General features: G+C 49.3%; 2 protein-coding genes across 8 annotated transcripts in view; one reads left to right on the top strand and one right to left on the bottom strand.

Annotated features, from left to right (window-relative positions):
* Positions 1-926: 926 nt before the first annotated feature.
* LOC127473143 (UAP56-interacting factor-like) lies at positions 927-11,780 on the bottom strand. 2 transcript variants are annotated; one of them, XM_051792434.1, is made up of 9 exons: positions 11,617-11,780; positions 9,366-9,509; positions 5,601-5,743; positions 4,178-4,302; positions 3,259-3,340; positions 2,792-2,835; positions 2,636-2,710; positions 1,865-1,976; positions 927-1,104 (listed from the first exon to the last, which is right to left on the bottom strand). In XM_051792434.1, the coding sequence occupies exons 1-9, from the start codon at positions 11,696-11,698 to the stop codon at positions 1,009-1,011; spliced, it is 903 nt and encodes a 300-aa protein (XP_051648394.1). In that variant the 5' UTR covers positions 11,699-11,780; the 3' UTR covers positions 927-1,008. The 2 variants fall into 2 exon arrangements, with proteins under 2 accessions (XP_051648394.1, XP_051648401.1); XM_051792441.1 differs by having other exon boundaries at positions 2,792-2,832.
* Positions 11,781-19,833: 8,053 nt separating this feature from the next.
* LRCH2 (leucine rich repeats and calponin homology domain containing 2) overlaps positions 19,834-20,193 on the top strand; it is a 43,760-nt gene continuing 43,400 nt past the window's right edge. For all 6 annotated transcript variants that reach the window (XR_007905258.1, XM_051792278.1, XM_051792288.1 and 3 more), the window contains exon 1: positions 19,834-20,104. Coding sequence is in view for 5 of the 6 variants with exons in the window: in XM_051792278.1 (XP_051648238.1) it covers positions 19,834-20,104 (271 nt within the window). In the remaining variant the exon portion in view is untranslated. The remainder of the gene's footprint in view (positions 20,105-20,193) is intronic.

Here is a 20,193-nt window from a genome sequence, read left to right as displayed (position 1 = left end):
GCCCAGTAGCAGGCTGTGTCCAGAGCTTTCAGTGCTGGGTTCCAGCAGTGGGTGGAGAATGGATCAGTTACTCAGGGTTGGTGCAGGGCTCTGTTAACAAGTGTCTAAACCCAGTTCATTAACATCTCAGAGTTCATCAGAGTGCTGCTGCTCGTTTGATTATGCCAGTGCTTTGAGCATGGGTGGAGCTGCAACTACAAAAACCCTAATGCAGAATGACTGCAGCGCTGGAAAACCTAATGTAGGCTGGGGCAGTCTGTCTGTGCTCTGTACTGAGGACAGTCACTCCAGCAGCAGGCACGGCACACCTCACCCCGTCCCCACAACTGGGCCAGCAGCAGCAGTCAGAGCAGCACAGCAACCCACAGAGAAATGCAAGGTGCTCAGGCCTGACTGTCAGGGTGAAGCGAGATGTTTTCAGGGTGGAGGGTCTTACACTGCGAACACTGGGCAGGGATGCCTGCAAGCACAACAAACTGGGCAGTTGGGTGGATGCTGGGGATTGCAGGCAGCTGGAGCATCCCCACTGGTGCCACTGCTGGGCCACATCCCTCAGATCCACACATGCTCTGCTCCCTGTCTCCCATGTGGGCAGGCACAGCATCCTCAACCCTGTCCCACCCATGGGACAACACAGGGAAGGCTCCATGGCTATGGCCTGGAACTGGCACCCCCTCCCAATTGCACGAGTCACCCTGGTCAGCACAGGGTGCCCTGGCAGGAGGACAGGGATGGTGCCAGCTCTATGGCTCCCCAGCAGAGCTCTCCCAGCAAATCCATCTCTGCTCATACACCTCCATCACCCCACTCGTGTCCCACCTGCCCTGTGCTCCGGCCCCAACTCTCATCCTGCCTTGTCCCTGCCCTCCAACGCTCATTCACTGTGGGTGTAAGGAAGGAGACAGCACATTGCCAAATCAGCTATCTCAAAGGGAATCTAGCGACTTTTATTGAGCCCCTGCCAGGGCCTGGACTGTTGGGGGCAGTCCCTGTGGCGAGCACGCTGTCCTAGGGCATGGTGACCGTCCGTCCGGCGCTCCTGGCTGCTGTAAAGCGCCTCTTATTCCTCAGACCAGAGAACCTCTCATCCAGCGTCAGGCTGGTCTGCAGGGGAAAGGGAGAGCGAGTCAGTCCCACGTCTGGTGGCAAAGCACAGCCCAACTTGTAGCGGGGTATTGATTAGAGCCCATCAGTCAGGATGGTGTTTCACAGCTGGTTAGTCAATTAAACCACGCAGCACACAGAGACAAGGAGCTCGACAGACTGTGTGCGGCTGGAAAACCTCCAAGCAGCTCCCAGCCCCAAGACACAGGGCGTCCTCGGCCAGAACAGGAGCAAGCAGATGGCATTGGAGCACAGGGCATCAGGGAAAACCAAACCGTCCAGACAAGAAACGCCGGCAATGAAGAAGGTGGAGCAGGATTTCTCAGCTGCCCCAGGGCTCTTGGACCATACTTCAGTGTGAAATGGGGCACCGAGAAGGTCACCAAAGCAAAGAGCGAGCAAAGCCCAGAAGTGCCACGTGTCTCTGAGGAATGGGGAGCACCGACACTGAAACAGTCCCCCCTGGCCAGGATCACCCACCAGCAGGATCTCCCCGTTCTGAGCAAGCACACGGACAGGCCTTGCAAGACAGGCCAACAGAATGGGAAAAATTGGGCTGAGTCTGTAGTTGCTCAACAGTCTTCTCAAGTGCCTTCAGTTTTGCCAACAACCTGGCCAACATGGCTACAGGACTCTCCTCCTGGGCCATGTTAGACAAACCCAGCGGGCAGCCCCAGAAACCTGAGCGTGGTGTTAACAGCTTAGTGGCAGGGCTGCTGCAGGGCGCCAGGTGCCGCCTGTGCCGTCGACAATCCTCTACCTGGTTGGCCATGGCACGGAAGTTGAATCTCAGCATCACCCCCTTGGGCTGGGGCTTGGTCACCCGTGCTGGGGGTCTCTGGCTTCGCAGGAACGGGCGCTTGGATCCAGGCCTGGGGAAAGCACAGATCCGCAGTCACTCAGGAAGTGAAGGCAGCTCGCTCCCTCTGCTCTGCAAACCAGCACGGAGTGAAGGAGACACCTGCATGCCCCATACGTGGTCCCATGGCATGTCTGACCCCTGGCAGAGTCAAAAGGCTGCCAGGAGAGCTGCTGTGCAGGCAGAGCTCCAGCACTGGGGACCGTGTCACATCCAGGCTATCGTGGGCTGCTCTCTGTGCTCAGGACAGTGCATTCACCCACCCTTCTCTCTGCCCTCAGCTGGATGCTGAGTCCTGCAGCTGTGCCAGCTCAGCCCTGAATCTGTTCCCTTCCAGCTTCTGTGCTCCTTTAACACAGCATTTCCCTGACACCCCACAAGGAGCATAGCCAGCCTGACACCTCCCATGCACTCCAGTGCTTCCATTTCTCCCCACTCTGCATAACAAAGGAGAGGCGTGGTAATTACAGATTACCGTGTAATTACAGGTAAATACAGGAGATCTTTATCTCCTTCAGATATGCCAGGAAGGGAACCAGACATCATTTGCTAACCATTTTGGGTTTGAACCATTATACACTCGTTATAGAAGTGAAGCTGCAATAAACCTAAGGGGAATTTGCAATGGCTTTTGTAGGGCTCCCACCCTAACAAATCACCTCATTTACTTACCCGCTGCTCTGGCCCGCCTGGGGATTAACCACAGAAACCGTCAGAATTGCTCCCGGGCTGGGTTTCACTTGCCACCTGCCGAGACAGGGAGATTTATCCAGCTTCAACCCTGAAAGAGCACATCGCGTTTGCATTGTGCCTTTGTTCACCAATTACCTTCTCATCCTTGGCGGTTTCCCTTCTCCTTGAGCATCCATCTGCTGTGAAATATATTTTTAAAAAAATTACTTAGAAAATTAGCTCTCAGAAACAATGACTTCTTTTCCAGGATTTCATTTGGTGTATCTGAAGAGCTCCTTCCTTGCAAGTTGTCAAGAAACTTGCTAATTTGGGGTTTCCTGCTGTCACAGTGATCTGTACGGGGTGGCTTTGCTTTGCTCTGTTTGTGTTGCTCTATAAACCACAAGGTTTCTTTTTTATCACCCTCCCAGGATTTTACTTTCCAGCTGCCAGAATATTAATCTGCGTTAAAAATCGCCTGTCCTGCAAATACTTTCCTAGCAATACATGCAATTTAAGCGATCCATCTCTCTTTACTTTTGGAAGCAAAGATACAGCTGGGCTGGTAGAACTGAAGGTTTGTCACTCCCAGCAGGCTGCAGAAGAAATGTCTGGATACTGACCCCTCTCTGGAAGCGGGCTTTGGAGAACCACTGCTGCGCCCGCTTCTGCTGGAACGCTGGTCCCCTGTTTAGCCGGAAAGGCCTGATGGTAAAGCAGAGACAAAAGGACAGAGGTGAAGATGATGCCAGGCCTCTCCTAAAGTTTAATGCCAAAATACCTAACCCAAGCTGGTCTTAAAAAGCAGCATAAGAAGCAAGTCAGGCTGTGTGTTACCCAGTTCAGCCCAACGGGCTTTTCTGCCAGCGAAGGATTTCAGAGGAACTTGATTTTCTGCTCAAATGAGACAACAGCTTGTGTGTTCTGAACTCTGCCCATTAAAAATAAAATAAAAAGACATGGAAGAAAATAGTAGAAAAAAATCAGGTCAGAAAGGACCTCTGGATGCCCTTCAGTTCCTACTCTGCTCAGAGCAGAGAAAGACAGGATTGCAAGGAGCTTCCTTTCCAGCTTGGAGAACACAAGGATCCTGATGAGACAGGCACCAAGGCAGTGCCCACCTTCCTTGCAGCTCCTGGGCAGTCTGCTCCTGCAGCCCTTCACTGGGACAGACATCCTCTCTCTGCCTATCCCTTATGACTGGAATCTGTATTTCCTACCTTTATGAAAATAAAAGCTATTTCACCCTTCAAAAGTGTTCCCCAAAGCGAGAGAGGAAAAGTTCAATAAAAATACTAAGGTCTCATTTTCCGTGCTTCCCAAAATGAAATGATAGATCTGATATCTGCATTACTAGCTATGAACTGTTAACTTTTTTCACTGTTTTCTTTCCAGGTGCTTTCCAGGGGTATTTTTCTCATGCTGCACAAGCACATGGCTGTAGCCACTCCCAGCTCACACACACAGCAAGAGCAGAACCCTATGAGCTGCAGGGGGAACTGCTAAAAAGGAAACAAACCCAGTGTTACCAAAGATTTTTACCTTTTCCCTGGGGTCTGGGTGCTGGCAGCATCTGCTCTGAATCTCTTGGGGCCTGGAGATGGCTGTGCCTGGTCCTTCTGCTGCCTGCTGCTGCTTTTGGCAAAAGCATTGCTGTTCTTGTTGCCCTGAAAGATTGGTGAGAGCTCAGCAGTTGCCACCCGTGCCACAGTTTCACCACATGAACAGGGAGTGAGGGCAAGTGACAGCCCCCAACTGTCCTCTCTCCACAGACTGCTGCTGCCTGACTCAGCACACCCAGTCTGTGTGCCTTGTTCCTGGGCATGAAAGTCCCAGGAAGAGTGTTTCCTTCTAATGGTACAGAAATTAAAAAAAAAAAACACCAAAAAAATCAGTCCATGGAGAGCAAATCTCACAGAGCTGAGCATTAGAGCCGTGCTCAGGTTTCCTTTTGGTCATCACCTCTTTCTTGTTTAGGCCAAGCCCTGAAGCATGAGGCACATCAGAAGACCCCTCAGCAGTGTCTGTCCTCCTGCACTTCCAACACAGACTGCCCTAGACTCCAGCCCATTTATTTCTCTGGAACAACCACCATCACTCTTACTATCTGCTCAGTTGTGATTCCATATTCTTCCCCCTTGGTTTATTTCTGCAAAGTGGAAGCTACTGTAGAATTATGCCTCCTAGCAACTGCTTATTACTTTCTGTAAATACCCAGCCATGCTCAATATCTGAGTCATCCTGGTCTTTATTTTCAGGAATAACCACACTCCTCACACATGCCTGCTTAGTTAGGGCTCTCTCATTTATACCCCCAGGACACAGTCACTAAATGTGCTGTCATGTTCAGCACTTGGGGTTTTTGAAAAGCTTACTGAGCACCCATGACCTGCTAACGGAGTGGACTTCCAACAGTGCAGAAGAAACCAATTGCCTCTCAGGAGGCCTATCTGCCACAGGAATCATTGTGTCTTGTGGGGATTGCCCACTTGCTAATGGAAAGTGTGTCTCTGAACCAAAGTCACCTGACAGGTGACCAACAGTCTTTCCTTTTACTTCACAGGAGCTTGGAAAATGCTCTGGGTGGAGAAAAAATAACGGATCTTAATACACCTCCTTTAAACAACAACAGTAAGACGAGATCCCGTGGAATTCATTTTTAGGGAAATATTTTTAAATCTTTTAAGGACACTTTCAAAGAAAAACCTTTTTTTTGCAAAACCCAGGGGAACTGATCAGTAAAATTATGCCAAGTCAGAAGCTTATAAAACCAACTGGAAGATTGCTATTCCATATGCATGTCTGTCTGCACTCATCTATGCATACAAATGCTGTGCACAGGCATCTAAAAGATGGTGCCTGTACCTTTCTATGTAAATTGTTCTTTGGGGTGATCCAGGTTCATAAAATCAAGCAGATTTCTACATGACATTTGGGAAAAGCTGTCCCTTCCTTATTCCCCTACCTCCTGAGCTGATGCCTGGCGATTTAAAGGGCTCACTCCATTGAAGGCAGCAGCTGCTCTTCTCTTGCGACCAGGCAAAGTATTCCTGAATTGTCTCCTATTGTATTGTTGCTGTCCAAACCCTCTTCTGAAACGGTTAGGTCCTACAAAAAAACAAACAAACAAAAAACCTCTTATTTTAGTGTCTTTCAAAATTTGATTTATGATTACAGTTTTGCAAATGGATTACAAGGTTAACTTAACACGACACAGGGGTATTTATACAAATAGTGGTGCAAGAATCACATTAATTCATTCCAAAAAGTATTAAAGAATTAATCTTTCCAATGTCTCACTAACATTCTTATTCTGTGTAGGACTGACATACACATTATTTGATGTGAAAGAACAGAGAAGACAAGAGAAGAGAAAAGCTTTCCACAACTTTGATTCTTCATAAAGGCAGGAACACCCACATCAGGAGACCTGTCAATCTGTTGTCAGAGCTCACTTTGCTGTGAATTAACTACGAAACAGAAAAGGCCTTTTGATACAGATACACAAGTGACTCGAGCATCCGGGAGCCAACCCCACAGCAGCCTGGAATAGCTCTGAGTGCCCACACTATAGCACCTGGTAAGTGAAGACTGAACCGTGATTTTTATGCATATATATATTTATTTTCTTTTAGCTTGACATATCCTTGCTGCACCTACTGCAGAGGACACCTGCTGCTGCTGTTTTACGTAGTGGTACAATCCATACACACCCACTGCCCATCTCCATTTAACCTTTCCCCTTAATCCTGCTGGTGATTTTGAAGTGTGCTGAAGCATTTTGGTGAGTGAGAAGAAAGCATTCTGTCAGACCAAGGCACAGTGCTTTCAAGCCTAATCACTCCACAGGATGAATTTCTGTACTCATAACGAAATAGAAAGTTTCTGAGTTGCTGTGTGAGCTGATGCAGGGGGGCAGCCAGAACAACCCCAAACATCACAGCTAAAATGCAGAGAGGGAATTTATTTCCATTACCTCACTAACCAGTGGGATCAGTAGGTTCCTGAAGCAACACCTGGGCAGAGGCACGTGAGCAGAGTTAAGTTTGGCCCAATATTAGATCATCACAGGTTCACACAGTTCATCCAGGGTTTTGTGCATGCAGACTTTACCACCATGCTGCATTTTGATCTTCTCTGTACCAAGGCAGGGAGCTTGGTTTGCAAACCTTCCGTTTTCAGCTCTTTCCCCCCAGCAGTCACTACACTGGTGAGACATGCACACGTACTCAGGGGTGAATAAATCAGGCACAAAGCTGTGCAGGGCAGAGGGCAGCGAGAGCACACTCAAATCCTGGACCATAGAGCAGAACCTCACTGGTACAGACCACAGAGCAGTTGGCTGCAGGTACTGATCTTACACCACTCATTGCTACATCACAGCAGCTTATACTGACTTGGAGCAATTAGAAATGAAGTGTCCTGAGGCAGTGCTGTCAAGGGCCACCACCACAGTGAGGAATGAAGGCCCCAGCCCCAGGGTGTAACACCGGCCGGTACCAGCCTGAGCTGCTTACACTGGAACACAGGTAAAGATGACCTGAGCTGCACAGGCTCTAGAACAGAAGGGCATCAGGGCATGCCCACGGGAAGCAGCTCCCAAACAGCATGTTGGGGTGCTTTGTGCTCTGTGGCTGGAGATGCTTTAAGAACACACACAAATGCAATGAGGTTCACAAGCTCCGTGGGGCCAGTAGTTATTTCCTCTGCAGAAGAAGTGCAGGTCTGTAAATGTTCCTCTCTTGACAAACACTGAATTTTGGCAAACTGTTTCTTTTTGACCAGATGTGGACTTGTTGTGTTTAACTGTCCTTTGATGTTTCTTCCTGCTTCTTTCCCCCCAGTTTGTTTTTGCCCTGTTCTCTTCAACCACCACCCTGGGCTTGCCCCTCTCTCTTGCCTATTTGCCAGACTGCTCTCCTGCAGGTCACCAACCCTTGCAACACAGCTCTCCTGCACCCTGCAGAGGGCATATCCTCCACAGCCAGAGACTGAGCTCAGCTGCCTTTCCTGGGTATTCCATCAGGGCAATGGGAGGGACTGCTGCAGAAGGCAGCCCTGACTAGAAAATCGTGCCCCTGTCACTCTGTTCCTATTAGAGATCCTCTGCTCAGCAGTGCATTCAGGCACCCCTCAGCCAACATAAATAACTCATGACAGAGCCATCAGCCTCTGAGGGGAACCCCGTGTACACCAGCTGGGGATCAAGGCCTCAGTCTGCCATGTGTGTCCTGAAGTGTGACACACAGGAGGCTCCATCTCTGCAAAAAGGTTGGTAGGTATTTAATAATGAAAGAACATTTGAATGAAACCTCACAGTATCAGCAGCTGGGGAAGAACCCCCTCCCAACCCCCATGACTGGGTGCACAGTCAGAGCTTGTTACTGAACACACCTGGGTTGGCCAAGAGGCACTTCTGCTCAGCCAGTCCAGTCTGGGGAGAAGTCCCTATGGATGGCTGACTCTTTTTCCAAGGAGATTTGAAATTCAAATTTCCTGTCATTAAAAATCATCTTTTCCCCACTGGGGAGATGGTTTAATCCATATTCCAGGAGGTATAACAGCACTTTGCTTGCTGGTTTAATCAGCATAATACTCTTCTCCCTCCTGTCATTACAGTGCTGGGCTCCTCTGATTGTCATTTTGATAATGGTTATCTCATCTCAGCCCAGGAGGGACTGCATTTCAGCAGGGACTGAAGTGAACTGAGCCCCTGAAGAATTATGGGCTGAATTCCCAGTCGTGCCAAGTTTCCCCAAATTGCTAGTGACATCAGCACCACACAGCATGGTGGGTCTCTGCTCTTGGCAGGGTTGAATTCAGACTCAGTGAAAACCCATGAAACACTAAAACTAGCAGAAATAATTCTATAAAGGAACAGAAGTTCTCCCATCTAATAAATAAGGAAAAAAAAATTTGTTTGATTTATTTGATTCTGGATGCAGGAGTCACTTGAGTGGGGAAGAATATCAAAGTCTGTGTTTGACAGAAAAAATCAATTTGCAAAGGGCAATTATCATCATTCTGTTTTGAACTGGAACGATCCTTGGTAAGGCAATATGTGAGGGAAACCAAAAACGTGAGGGTGGGAGGAAGATCAGAGACAAGCAGGATTTCTCCCAGAAATCCCACTGTCCTGATGTGCCATTGGCACTCCAATATAAGATTTCAAAGACATTGCTGCAAAATGTCATTAAAATCTTCAAGGAAGGGATTTAGCAGTAATTAAAAAAATTGATAAGAGATGGCATTTCATGCAGCAGATCACTCTGGGTTTGTAGGTAAAAACTAGTGGAACAAAACAAAGTGTGTGATCACTCAGTATTATAAAAAAAACTCACCATGCTTGGCAAAAGTGACAATTTAGCTCCAATAACTGAGCTATCAAATACAGTTACTGAAGGGGTAATTTGGGTAATTTAAGTCTGCTCTGGGAAAATGAGGATTAGGAAGAGGCATAATTAAAATATGCAAAGCCAGGGGGAATAGAGAATAGATATTAAGTCACTTTAAATTAGCAATTCACGAGAGAGTGGAAGGGAGAGAAATGGATGAATTATGCTCTGAAAGGGCCCTGATATTCCATTGTTGCAGACAGAAAAGCTAATCAGAGCCCAAGCACATCTTATACATGCACAAAAATTAGATAGAAGGATTTAAGAGATGCATTTTGTCACAAAAGTGCGTTTTTCAGCCTGGCAGGGCTCTGCCATCTCAAGTGCCCATCTACCTTGCAAATTCCTCTGCTTCCAGGCACCGTAACGGGGCCGCCCGTACCCGAAGGCTGAACTCCTGTTCTTGACCTGCTGGCTCCTGCTGTCGCCCGAGGTGCTGGAATCTGTTTGCTCTTTCCTGTGGCGCTTGATGATGTCATCTAGAATGAAATGACAGAGGAGAATTCCATAGAACCTGCACTTTCTACAAACAGGGATTCCCTCTTTTGGTGCTTGCAATTGTCCGTGCTAAAAACGGAGCTCGCTGCTCTGTGAGCTGCACCGGCCAGACAATAAAAGATTAAGCTTAGCTTAGAAAGTATAGGATCAATTTACTCAGCCTTTGCAGGCTGGAGATTAGAGTATAGCAAATGATTTAAAAATGTGCTACCGTCCAGCACATCCCCACCACAGGCAGGACAGAGCTCTCAGTGAGGTGGTCTGAAAGCAAGGAGTTCTTCTTAATTCAAGCTGTTCTGATGAAAAGGCAAGGCAAAAGTGGAACATCACCTCTTCATTAACTCCTACTTTCCAACAATTTCTTCTTTTAACCTCAAACCTTCCAGAAAATACTTAGCAAGTAATAAAGTCACATCTGTGAAGCTCCAAGCTGAATGTTTTAACAAATTAGCAAGGAATGAAGTGTCCAAAAACAGGTCCAGAGTGGCTATTCCAGCTCCTTAATGTATCAGTGGAGTGGAAGGACAGAAGTGCCATTAGCTTTCAGTGGGTGCTTACCAGGAACCATCACACCCCCAGCACTTGTCCCTTGTCATTTTCTATCAAGAAACTCCCATGTCCAAATGGATACAAAGCCCAAGGAAAAGGAATGAAAGCAGAAGTAAGAATAGGCTGTGTGACTGCTTTTATGATTTCTCTCAAGTCTGCCAGGAAGAGAGCAGGCTGGGAGAGGCCAGGCCATGCTTTTAGGATGAATGCACTAATGGTCTCAGCTAAGTGTGCCTTCAGGACATGTGTGATTTGGGGCACAGGCTGATCTGAAGCACATCAACAGCATCCCAGCACACTGTGCAGGGAGGTGACCCCAGGCACCCAAGGGTGGGCTGTCACAGCATGAGGAAGAGCTTGCTGGGAGCCAAGAGGAGCTGAAAGCTCAGGTGCCTGGTCTGTCACCTTTCAGTGTATTTTTTTTGTTTAGGTATGAGTTCTTACCCTGCCTTTTGTGGCCATGAATATGATGGAGTTAACAGAGCGATGTAATGGAGTACTATGAAAGGCTGGAAGGGGTCCTGAAAGGTCATTTATGGTACACCTACACCTCGAGGCAGAATTAGATCTATCAGGGCAGCTTTAGAGTAACTCCTGCAGTTTTTTGGGACTGCTAACTCCAGTAAGGCCAAATGTATCTGAAAGCACGGAAAAAGCACCTGTCAGAAAAAGTTCTTCATCAGGGCTCTTGCCTTTCAATTCTCTCTTCTACCCTGAGTAAGCTGTATTCTGGAAGGAATATGGATTTGGACCACAGGAGGTCTGACCAAGGGAAGCACTAAGGGGGAGCAAAAGCAAAGGGACCATCACAAAATTTTTTTGTTAAAAAAAAAATTATTAGCAAAAAGAAAAAGGGTGTGCAATACCATGGGAGAAAAATAAACCAAAAATGAGGGAACCACTGTTGCTATAACTCTTCACAGAACCATTAAAACACGGGTGCATCAGCCAAGGGATCAGTTTGAGTTTGCAGTGGAAAATGTTCTGCTGTTCCTGACAAATGGCTCGTTGCTGGGAAGAAATGACACAAGGTTTCAGTTAGGAAGCTGACCCAACAGCAAAAGGTGCTGGTGGACTTTCCTCCCACAGCAGAGAACGCCAACACGATAATCCACCAAGATCTCTCCTCCATGCGTCAGAATCCAGGCCTCGGGAGTTCATGACAGGGCGGTTGTTTATGCACAGTTCACATTCCCGGTGCCAAAGGAATGGCGAGCATCGGAGCGAGCAGCTATAAATAGCGGCACGGCGAGGACATGGCTCCTCTCCTCCTGCCACCGGGGGCTGCTCTGCGGAAGCCCCTCCCGGCCCGCTCCGTCCCCCCCAGCACAGTCCGGAGAGGGGTTCCGGGGATCCCGCACACACCTTCTCCGTCCCGCCAGGGCCATCCGGGCAGGGGGACGCGGGCAGCGAACAGCGGCCTCTGCCCGCCCCGCCCATCCCGCACAAACCCACCCGCCGTGTCCCCGCACGGACCCCCCATCCCCCGAGCTCCCTCGGCCCGGCCCGGGCAGGGCCCCCCGCGCCCCCCGCACCTACCCAGGGACATGTCGATCTCCTCGGCCCCCGGCTGCGGCCCCGCCGCGGGGCCCGGCGCGGGGAGCGGCCCCGCCGCCTCCATGGGCTCGGAGCGCCTGAGCCTGAGCCCCGCGCACTGCGCCTGCCCGGAATGTGCCGCCGGGCCGCGGCCCCGCACCGGTCCCCGCCCGCCTCCCTCGGCCCCCGCACCGGCCCCCGTGTCCCCCGCCCGCCTCCCTCGGCCCCCGCACCGGCCCCCGTGTCCCCCGCCCGCTGCTCCCCGGCCCCTGCCCTCCGCCCCCGACCCCTCTCTCCGCCCCCGTCCAGCCCCGCGGCTCGCTGTGCTCAGCCCTGCCCTGGCTCTCTGCCCTCCGTACCCTCCCCACTAACCCGCGACACCCCCCCCCTTTATTAAGCACCGTTTTCCAGCCGCCGGGCTTTTCTCCTTTCCTCTTTTCCCTTTCTGCCCCCGAACCCTTCCCCTCTGGGGTGTATGCAAGAGCAGATGTATCTTAAACGTCATTTAAGCAGTTATTTCTGAGCGATGTGAACGACGGAATGACCTCGCCTCGTTTCTGAAGATAAGAAAAACAAGGCGACTCTGCAAACAAAGATACTCTTGGCTCGTATTCGTGCGTGAAGTATGTTCTCTGTGTTTGTGAGCGCCTCGAGGAGGAAGCACCCGTTCGGAATTGGTCTTCCACGAAAGTCAGATTCTTCAGGGGATCTTTCAGTCTCTGCGTCACGTTGGTTGTGGCACCAGGGCTATTCTGCAGTTTGAATACAAACTGTGAGCTAAACCATCTAACTCTACTTTTAAAGCCAGATGAAAAAGAAAAAAGAGACGGGGGAAACAATCCCTGCTCTTCCAAAGGGCTGCTGCCAATCAAGTGAAGAGCATGCTTTTTTCTGAAGTTTCCATGTGGTAAATGCTCTGAAATAATCTCCCACACTACATACGTAATAGGGGCCAAATAAATCTCGAACCATGGCCTGATGTTTAAAGTTTTCAAGACAGTTTCTTTTTCCCAGTGTGCACTTCAAATAGGAGAGAAATTTCTACATGCAGATCAATCAGGGCAGAGAACCTCCTGGTATGTGTACAGCTCTTGGCAAGATCAAGTGCTCCTGAAAGTGTTGGTTTAGGGAAGTGTTCTTTCATGAAAGAACAGAACAGTGTTGAGAGAGCAACAAACAACCTTTGCTGTCTTTTGCAGTGACACTGCAGAATGATCATTAAAGCAGTTTAATGTGAAATGTCAGAAACCAGGGTCATGATCCTGCAATCAATTTTGCAATGTTCTGTGTATGCAAGGTGTGCTGGGGGTGCTGTACTCTCTGGGGAGCCCTGGCTCTAATCCCCCCTAGTCCGAGAGCTTTCCTCCAAAGAGCATCCTTAAAATTTCTGAGCAATTTAGCCAGAGCAGCCAGGGAAGTTGTGGCTCCTGGGAAAGGGCTGGAAGTATCCATGTAAACCCAGCCTTTAGCAACAGACTGTGAGAGGAGGTTGATAGTGGTGTCGTTTTCTAGCACTTACTAAGGAGGGTGTAGGAGGAAGGCTCTGGGCAGTGTCCTGAGCTGTGAAGCAACAGCTGCCAGGAGCTAGGAGGGAAGGACTGCAGGAGGGGTCTGGAGTCTCCTATGGGTACAGCTCAGCCCTGCGCTGAATGACCCAGGTTTCCTCAGGGGGCAGCAGCTGGAGTTGGTCGTGCTGCAGGACAGTGAAAGGTTTCGTGGTTTTCTGCAAAATCTTGCATGCTTGTATCTTTGGAAAACCCGAAAGCAACGGCTCAGAGATTTCCAACGGCGTTTCTATTTGATCACATTTAGTGAAACAAACATTTGAGATCAAAGAAGGGAAAAGGCAGAGTTTAGAAATGCCAACTTCTAAAATATTAGGTATTTTCAAAGCACATTTTTTTCACAGAACTACAATACAGCTTTTGCAACAAATTCTGCTTCACCAGGTGAGAGGTTTCATTAGCTGCTTTCCTTCAAGTGCATAGCATTGAAAGCAGTGATAAAACCTTTCCAAGCCATATTTCTGCATCTGGAAAGTATGAGCTGATATGTATTCTGTTATCTCTCAACTGCCAGTCTGACTCTTAACATCTTGGCAAATGTCCCATTTGCTTAGTATGTCCAAGCACTGCCATTATCTCAGTTCTGAGCAATTTCTCACGTTAACAGTGTAGGTGACACATGCTGGAGCTGGTGAAAAGGCCTGAAGAGCCAGAACCTCCTCTAAAGCATAATCCCCCTCCACTGGAAAGAACTGCAGGTGTCTGGCAGACAGACTTGGCCCTGCATCCTAAGAAAGGAATGTCAGGAATGTGACTTGCACAGTGGAAAGGTAGGATTAGTAAAAGAACAATGAGAAAAGTAAAGAAAATTGCACTTTCCTGTAGAACTGGTTTGTGTTGACTCACTGATACTGTGGCAACAAGCCTCAAGCTGAGCCTTCAGAGAACACTGGGGCATCTCTGCCAAAGGTGCCAGGTATTCCTTCCCCTTGTTAGGCACAGGCATAACCAAGTTGTTCACAAAGAGCAAGTGTTAATTAGGGTCACTGGGCCTTTCAATTTATCAGATGCTCTTCTCGTCACATAATGAAACCCTAAGGAACCCTAGAAGGCTTTTAGCTGAAACTAAATAAAAATAGAACTCAGTGGGAGAAGGGAACACCTGTCAGCAATCCAACACTTGTATCATCTGAAATGTTTTCTTAGCCTCTCAATAGATTTAGTTAATCTTCGACATGTTAAATAACTTGTGATGATTTGTGGTTGCGATAAATCTTACACCATGATCTAAAAATTAACCACTGGCCACTTTGTCTGTTGTTCCCAGGGGTACCTCATATCACAGTTATTCAATGCAAAATTGCAAAATATATGACCATTCTCTTTCAGGGAAATGCACCCATGACTTGATTGCTAATAAATGCTTTTTCTTGGAAAATAAGGCTGGGTGGCTGTAGGAATATGTATCAGTGGAAGATTAGCATCTGCATGTACACATCTGTATCTGAGGGTATGGAAGCTCTCCAGCCTCTCCCAGACTTGCTCAAAGCATAAACAAGCATTTATTTTAACGGGCCCAAACTGTGATCGCTTCTGTGACACTCTGGATTTTGCCCACAAGGGGGGTGTTTAGGCCTTTTCGTTAGTGAGAACCACAGGACCATCAGCTCTTCACAAGGCACACTGGTAGCAGTACAGCTTGGATAGCTTGCTCCAAAACTGGTGAACCACCACTAAAAAGAACTTGGGTTTTTTTGTTAGATGCTGAACGTGGCACTTGAAAATCATCTTCTCGAGAAGATGGAAGAAAACAAAGCTCTTCTTCAGGCTTTCTGAAGAAAAGTATTTATTTTACCAATTCCCAGAATGAGCTACATCGACGAATGATAGTTCAGTTTTTATGCAGAAGTTCTGACTGGATGGTATAAAGTGGCTGAGGTGCACACGTCCTCAAGCTCTGCTCAGGGAAAACAACTGCTCAACCACAGATAATGTCAATTCCATGCTTGGCTTCTTACACATTTAGCACAGGCAGCCTGCCTACAGTAAAACTGCAAGGTATTTAAAGTGGTGTTGGCTTTTTCTCCCCCTCTGTTTCTCTGTATGTGTATTAAAATTGCAATCTCATGGGAAACTACTCTTATGATACCCATAAACTGTACCTCTGGACTGTGCAGAAAGTCCCCAAAGTCATCCCATAAAAAACCATGTGCACAGGATGACAGGGAGTTGGTAGCTTCAGTGCAATCTGTAAATATAACTGGTAAATGAAGATCCACAGATACACCACATGCTGCTTGCTGTCACGGAGTAGTTCCAGTTTATGCTGCTTTTAGGGCTCTCTCAATATTAAACTTTCATTGAAAGGGCTACATTTCTAATCTCACAAAAAAAACAAGTAAGGCAAGTATGGTACTGCACAGCAAACAAGTTATTCAAAATGGAATAAATGGACAAATCCTGTCTGAAATCAGACCAGACTGATCCAGTAAAGGACAAAGGCCTCTGCAGCACCACAAGGAGGTATTTCCAGTGCATGTAGTTGGCATAGGTGGTGCTTGAAATGACATGAGGGGAGGTGCTGCCCTCCCCCATGCCTTCAGAACTGTATTTTCTGGTGCTCAGGGAAGCATTGCTAGCTGTACAATGAATAGATGCTCCCAGTGGGAAAGGTACCAGGAATCTTCCCATTAATGGATCTCATCTCTTGTTGTGGTCTGTACAAACAGACTGTTAAGAACAGATATTGCTCTCCAAAGCAGCTAAAGAGAATTCTGCTTGCTTCTTTTCTATTCAAGCATCAGAAGCTGGAGTATTTTGAGCTATTTCTAGCTCTTTAAAATTTCAGATAAATGACTGCCCTTTAGCATGGACAGAGGGTCATTTGCCTTTTAACCTAATTAGGATTATATGTATAGTTTGCTTGCTTTGCTTTCAAAGTGAGCCAAATGATGCCACTTTAGTATGAATCTTGAATCCGGGTATTTGGAGATTATTTTAACTGCCTGTGGGAAGCTGTGGACACTTGCAGGTCTTGAAGAAAAAAAAGCTGTATCCATGAGGAATAGAGCATGCACTGAAATGCAAAGTAAGTGCAAAGGAATTGAAGAGCCATTAAGGAGGTGGCACCAGGATCATGGGAGTGTTGAAGTAACAGTAACTGTGTTATCTCAGAGCCTCACCCATGGAGGAGGACTGAGGCTACTCATAAAGAAGCATAGCAAGAACAGCAGGAAAGCTCTGGAGTTTAATTGCTTAAAGCAAGAAAATCTCCGGAGGATGCAAAAAAAGGTCAGTGCTGACATCTCAGGAGGATTTAATTTCTCAGAGCAAATGGCAATCTAGATTGAAAAAGACCCCCTGTGTGTTCAGCTTGAGTACTTATCTCAGGAATACCGAAAGCTTCAGGGGTCTCTGTGCTTTTGACAATCCCTGTTGCTTGGCCTCAGGTGCCCAGAGCTCCTGTTGCCTGGCAGAGGCCTGCAGGCACTGCAGGGGTGTCGAGGGAGCATCACACTGCACAACACCCTGGGCAGGACCTCAGCTGTGTCACTGTGTGCTGCTGTCCTTCCCTTGTGCCCTGCCCTGCCCTGGGACCCAGCCTGCAGCACACACTGCAGGGTGTCAAAGGAAACGGGGAGAGAGCAGGGACTCCACTCTCGCTTTCCCTCCTGTCACAATGAATATTACACTGACACTGCCAGTACAGATTGGCCTTGTGTGGCTCTCTCCAGAAGGCAGTGCTCTGGGGACGTTTGGAGCTGTGAGCAATGATGCTGAGCAGGGCTGACAAGAGCTGTGGGAGCAGCACAGGCAGAGCAGCAGGACGGGCACACAGCTCTCACTCACACTTACTCTGAGCATGGCTTGGGTCAACCGTCCTTGCAAGACTTGTGAGCAACCACATCTTGCACTCCATGTTGGAAGTTAGATAGATCAAAGCCTGATCTAGATCTCATTCCTCTAGGCATTAACACGAGCTGTAAAAGCCGGCTGGTGTCATATCTTTATGAGTTTTTATCTCGTCTGGAACAGATATGGGTAACCACAAAGACTTTCAGACTTGAAGCTCTTCATGGAAGCGTGGGATTTGCAGAAATCTTCAAACTCCTGAAACATCAGCTCTGCCTGGCATGGGACCAAGAAAATATCTTTGTCTTGTGTAGTCTCATGACAACATCTGAGCATTTCCACCTCTTCTTGTATGCACCTTAACTGCCAAAACAAATAAGAAAATGCAACCATCTCTGTTTTATAGGAGAAACTGAGGGATGACACAGCTCTACCTTACTGTTTATTATGTCAGGAAGGTTGTTTTGGGAAGCCTTCTGGCCCTAGACTAGTGACTCTGGTTTTACTTGTGGAATTACAAAGAAGGGGAGAAAGAACTGTTGAAAGGCTGTGAAATCCAGCATAAATAAAAGTAATTAGATTTTAGTGCTCCAGACATCTGTTCTGATTCTGCAGCTATTGGAGGTGATAAATGACCCCCACAGGTAAATCTGCTCCACCACAGGAACGTGCAATCAGTTTTCAAGCTTTTGCCCCAGTGAGCAGCAATTTGCTCGAGACAGTTTGCAAATTGGGGATTTTTGGTTAAGAAAAGCCTCAGACATTGCTCCCAGCCTGTTGTAGGGGACACTCCAGTGCCTTTGAAGATGTGAGCATGTGTCTGAGCAAAGTGAGCGAGCTGGGTTTGCTCCTCAGTAGGAGCACCTGCAGGCACAGTGAGCATTTGGTTAAGGATAAAAAGGCCCCCTCGTACGTGAGAACTCCGGCGTGACAAAATGGTGTTTTGAGTCTTCTTCTGACAATTTGTCAGGCCTATTTCATCCAGAGAGAGCTGAGCCCCTTTCTCTGTCTAACTTGGGCTCTGAACAGCAAGCGGCTGAGTGATGTGGCTGAGAGGGAGGACAGCAAATCTGCAGCTCTGAGCTGGCCCCGTGCCAAGACACCCGCTTTGGAAACTCAGAGCAACTAGTTCTAACATTTAGTAGAATTTAGATGCTGGAGCTGGTCCTGGCTGCTGCTCTGCCTCACTCCTGCCAGCTGCAGAGGCACTGTACCTCCTGCTCCACGTCTGCAGGCAAAATCATCCTACACACTTGGCCCGACACCAGTCTGGGTTTATTCACCCTCCACCCTCTCTGGCTGGAATCTCAACTGAGGGCAGCACTCAGCAGTGTTTATAGAGGTTTGTCTGATTTTCTTGCTGTGAACCCAAGGAACAATCAGCTTTTTCAGGGCAAGAGCAGGAGCTCTGGCCCAGGCAGACTGATTGGTAGATGGTCATCTGTAAGCTTGAATCCCACAGCCCCTACAAGTAGCCAAGGTTAGAGGAAGCAGAAAGCCACAGTATTTGCAGGTGACAATGGGAGCCCTTTCCCCACCACAAGTGCATTTTGCACATAGGCCTTGTTGTTGGAAGGGGAATCTGTTTGCTGGGACATGGTGATCCCAAAGTCCATCCAACACTGCATCGAAGGATTGAACCCTTCACTCTTTAGTACCTTCTTACTGATCCTGGCTCATTTAGTTCTACTGAATTTCAGCCAGAGATCACCCAACACAGTATTTCAGGGCTGTTCCTCTTTCGACTGATAATGGCTCAGCTGTCTCTCAGTGACATGTTGCTGACTGAAGGGCAATCTCTTCCATGCTGCTTATAGACAGAATTTCCCTTAGATCCCCAAATTAGGCATGATGTATGCATGCAAAAAACCAAACCCCCAAAACAATTTAAGAATTCAGGACCTTCAGGAGGATCAAAGCATAAAGGCAGATTCTGCTTATCAAATCCACAACAATTCCATTAGAAAGTGGGTCTATGAGCCTTTCTGTAGCATTTCCTAATCATGCCTCGAGAGTAATTTTTCACAGATAAGTATGTAGACCTAACACGTACAGATTACATGGTAACAAAGGCAATTATCCATCCATATGGTGTTCCAGCAGTTGGGTAGCATTTAACTCCCATAACTGGGCCCCGGACATTGCAACCAGCTTCTGATTTATGCCTCACCACTTCCCTTTCACATTCTGAGTCACAAGCATTCGCGTCTCTGAGGCTTTTGCGAGTGTTCTCTAACCCATTTCAGGGTGACCCCCGCACTCCCATTCCCTTTGTTCTGCCATGGACCACTCCTGGATGTATTTTCCCTGCCACCAGCGGGGATCCGCAGTCTCTGGCCGGCGCTGTCCTTACAGGTTTTCAGGGCAGAAGCGATGGATGCTGTGATGCACCTGGCGCAGGTGACCTTTGGATGAGGATCTGCGGTGCCGCAGACCCGACCCCAAACCTGAGCGGTGCCTCAGGGAGCGGGCACAGAGGGCAGGGACACACTCCCACCGGCGCCGGGGCTGCCCAGCAAATGTTTGCCATGTTCTGTCAGCTCTGAACCCTTCTCACGGCTCCCCTCAGCCCCGGCCCGGCTGCGGGACCCCCCCGTTCCCGGGATTTTCCCATTCCCGGGATCCCCCCACTCCGCTCCCGCCCCGCTCCCTCAGCGGTGGCAGCGCCCCCTCGCGGCCCTCAGGCACGGCCTCGGGGAGGCCACGCCCCCTCGCCCCCGACTCCGCCGCGGATTGGTGGGAGCGGCCGAGGGGCGCTCAGAAGTTCCGCCCTCCCCTCGCGCGGCGCCCCCTGCGGGCCCCGCGGCGCGTGCGCAGCGGCGGCGGGGCGGCCCCGGCCGTTGTTGTGGAGGGGCCGGTCAAGATGGCGGCCGGGCAGGGGGGCGGCGGCGGCGGCAACAACGGGAGCGGCGGCGGGAGCGGAGCGGCGGGGCTGGGCATCCCCGCGCACCTCACCCTCTCCTTCTCGGCCGGGCCGCACTGGGGCGCGGCCGCTCTGCCGCAGCCGCACACGGTGCGCAGCCTGGAGCGGGCCCTGGAGGAGGCGGGCAGCTCGGGCATCCTCTGCCTCAGCGGGAGGAAGCTGCGCGACTTCCCCGGCAGCGGCTGCGACCTGAGCGACACCACGCAAGCGGGTGAGGGGACTGCGGCTGTGGCGGGGACGGGGCTGCGGGGACCGTGCGGGGCGGGTGCGGGCCCGGCCGTGCGGGCGGGGGGCGCGTCC

The sequence above is a fragment of the Manacus candei genome, unplaced genomic scaffold (assembly GCF_025592945.1).
Source record: "Manacus candei isolate 608988 ecotype Guabito, Panama unplaced genomic scaffold, ASM2559294v1 h1tg000003l, whole genome shotgun sequence".
In the NCBI taxonomy this organism is placed as follows: domain Eukaryota; kingdom Metazoa; phylum Chordata; class Aves; order Passeriformes; family Pipridae; genus Manacus; species Manacus candei.
Note: the sequence above shows the minus strand (reverse complement) of the source record. Positions and strands in the feature narration are given on the sequence as shown.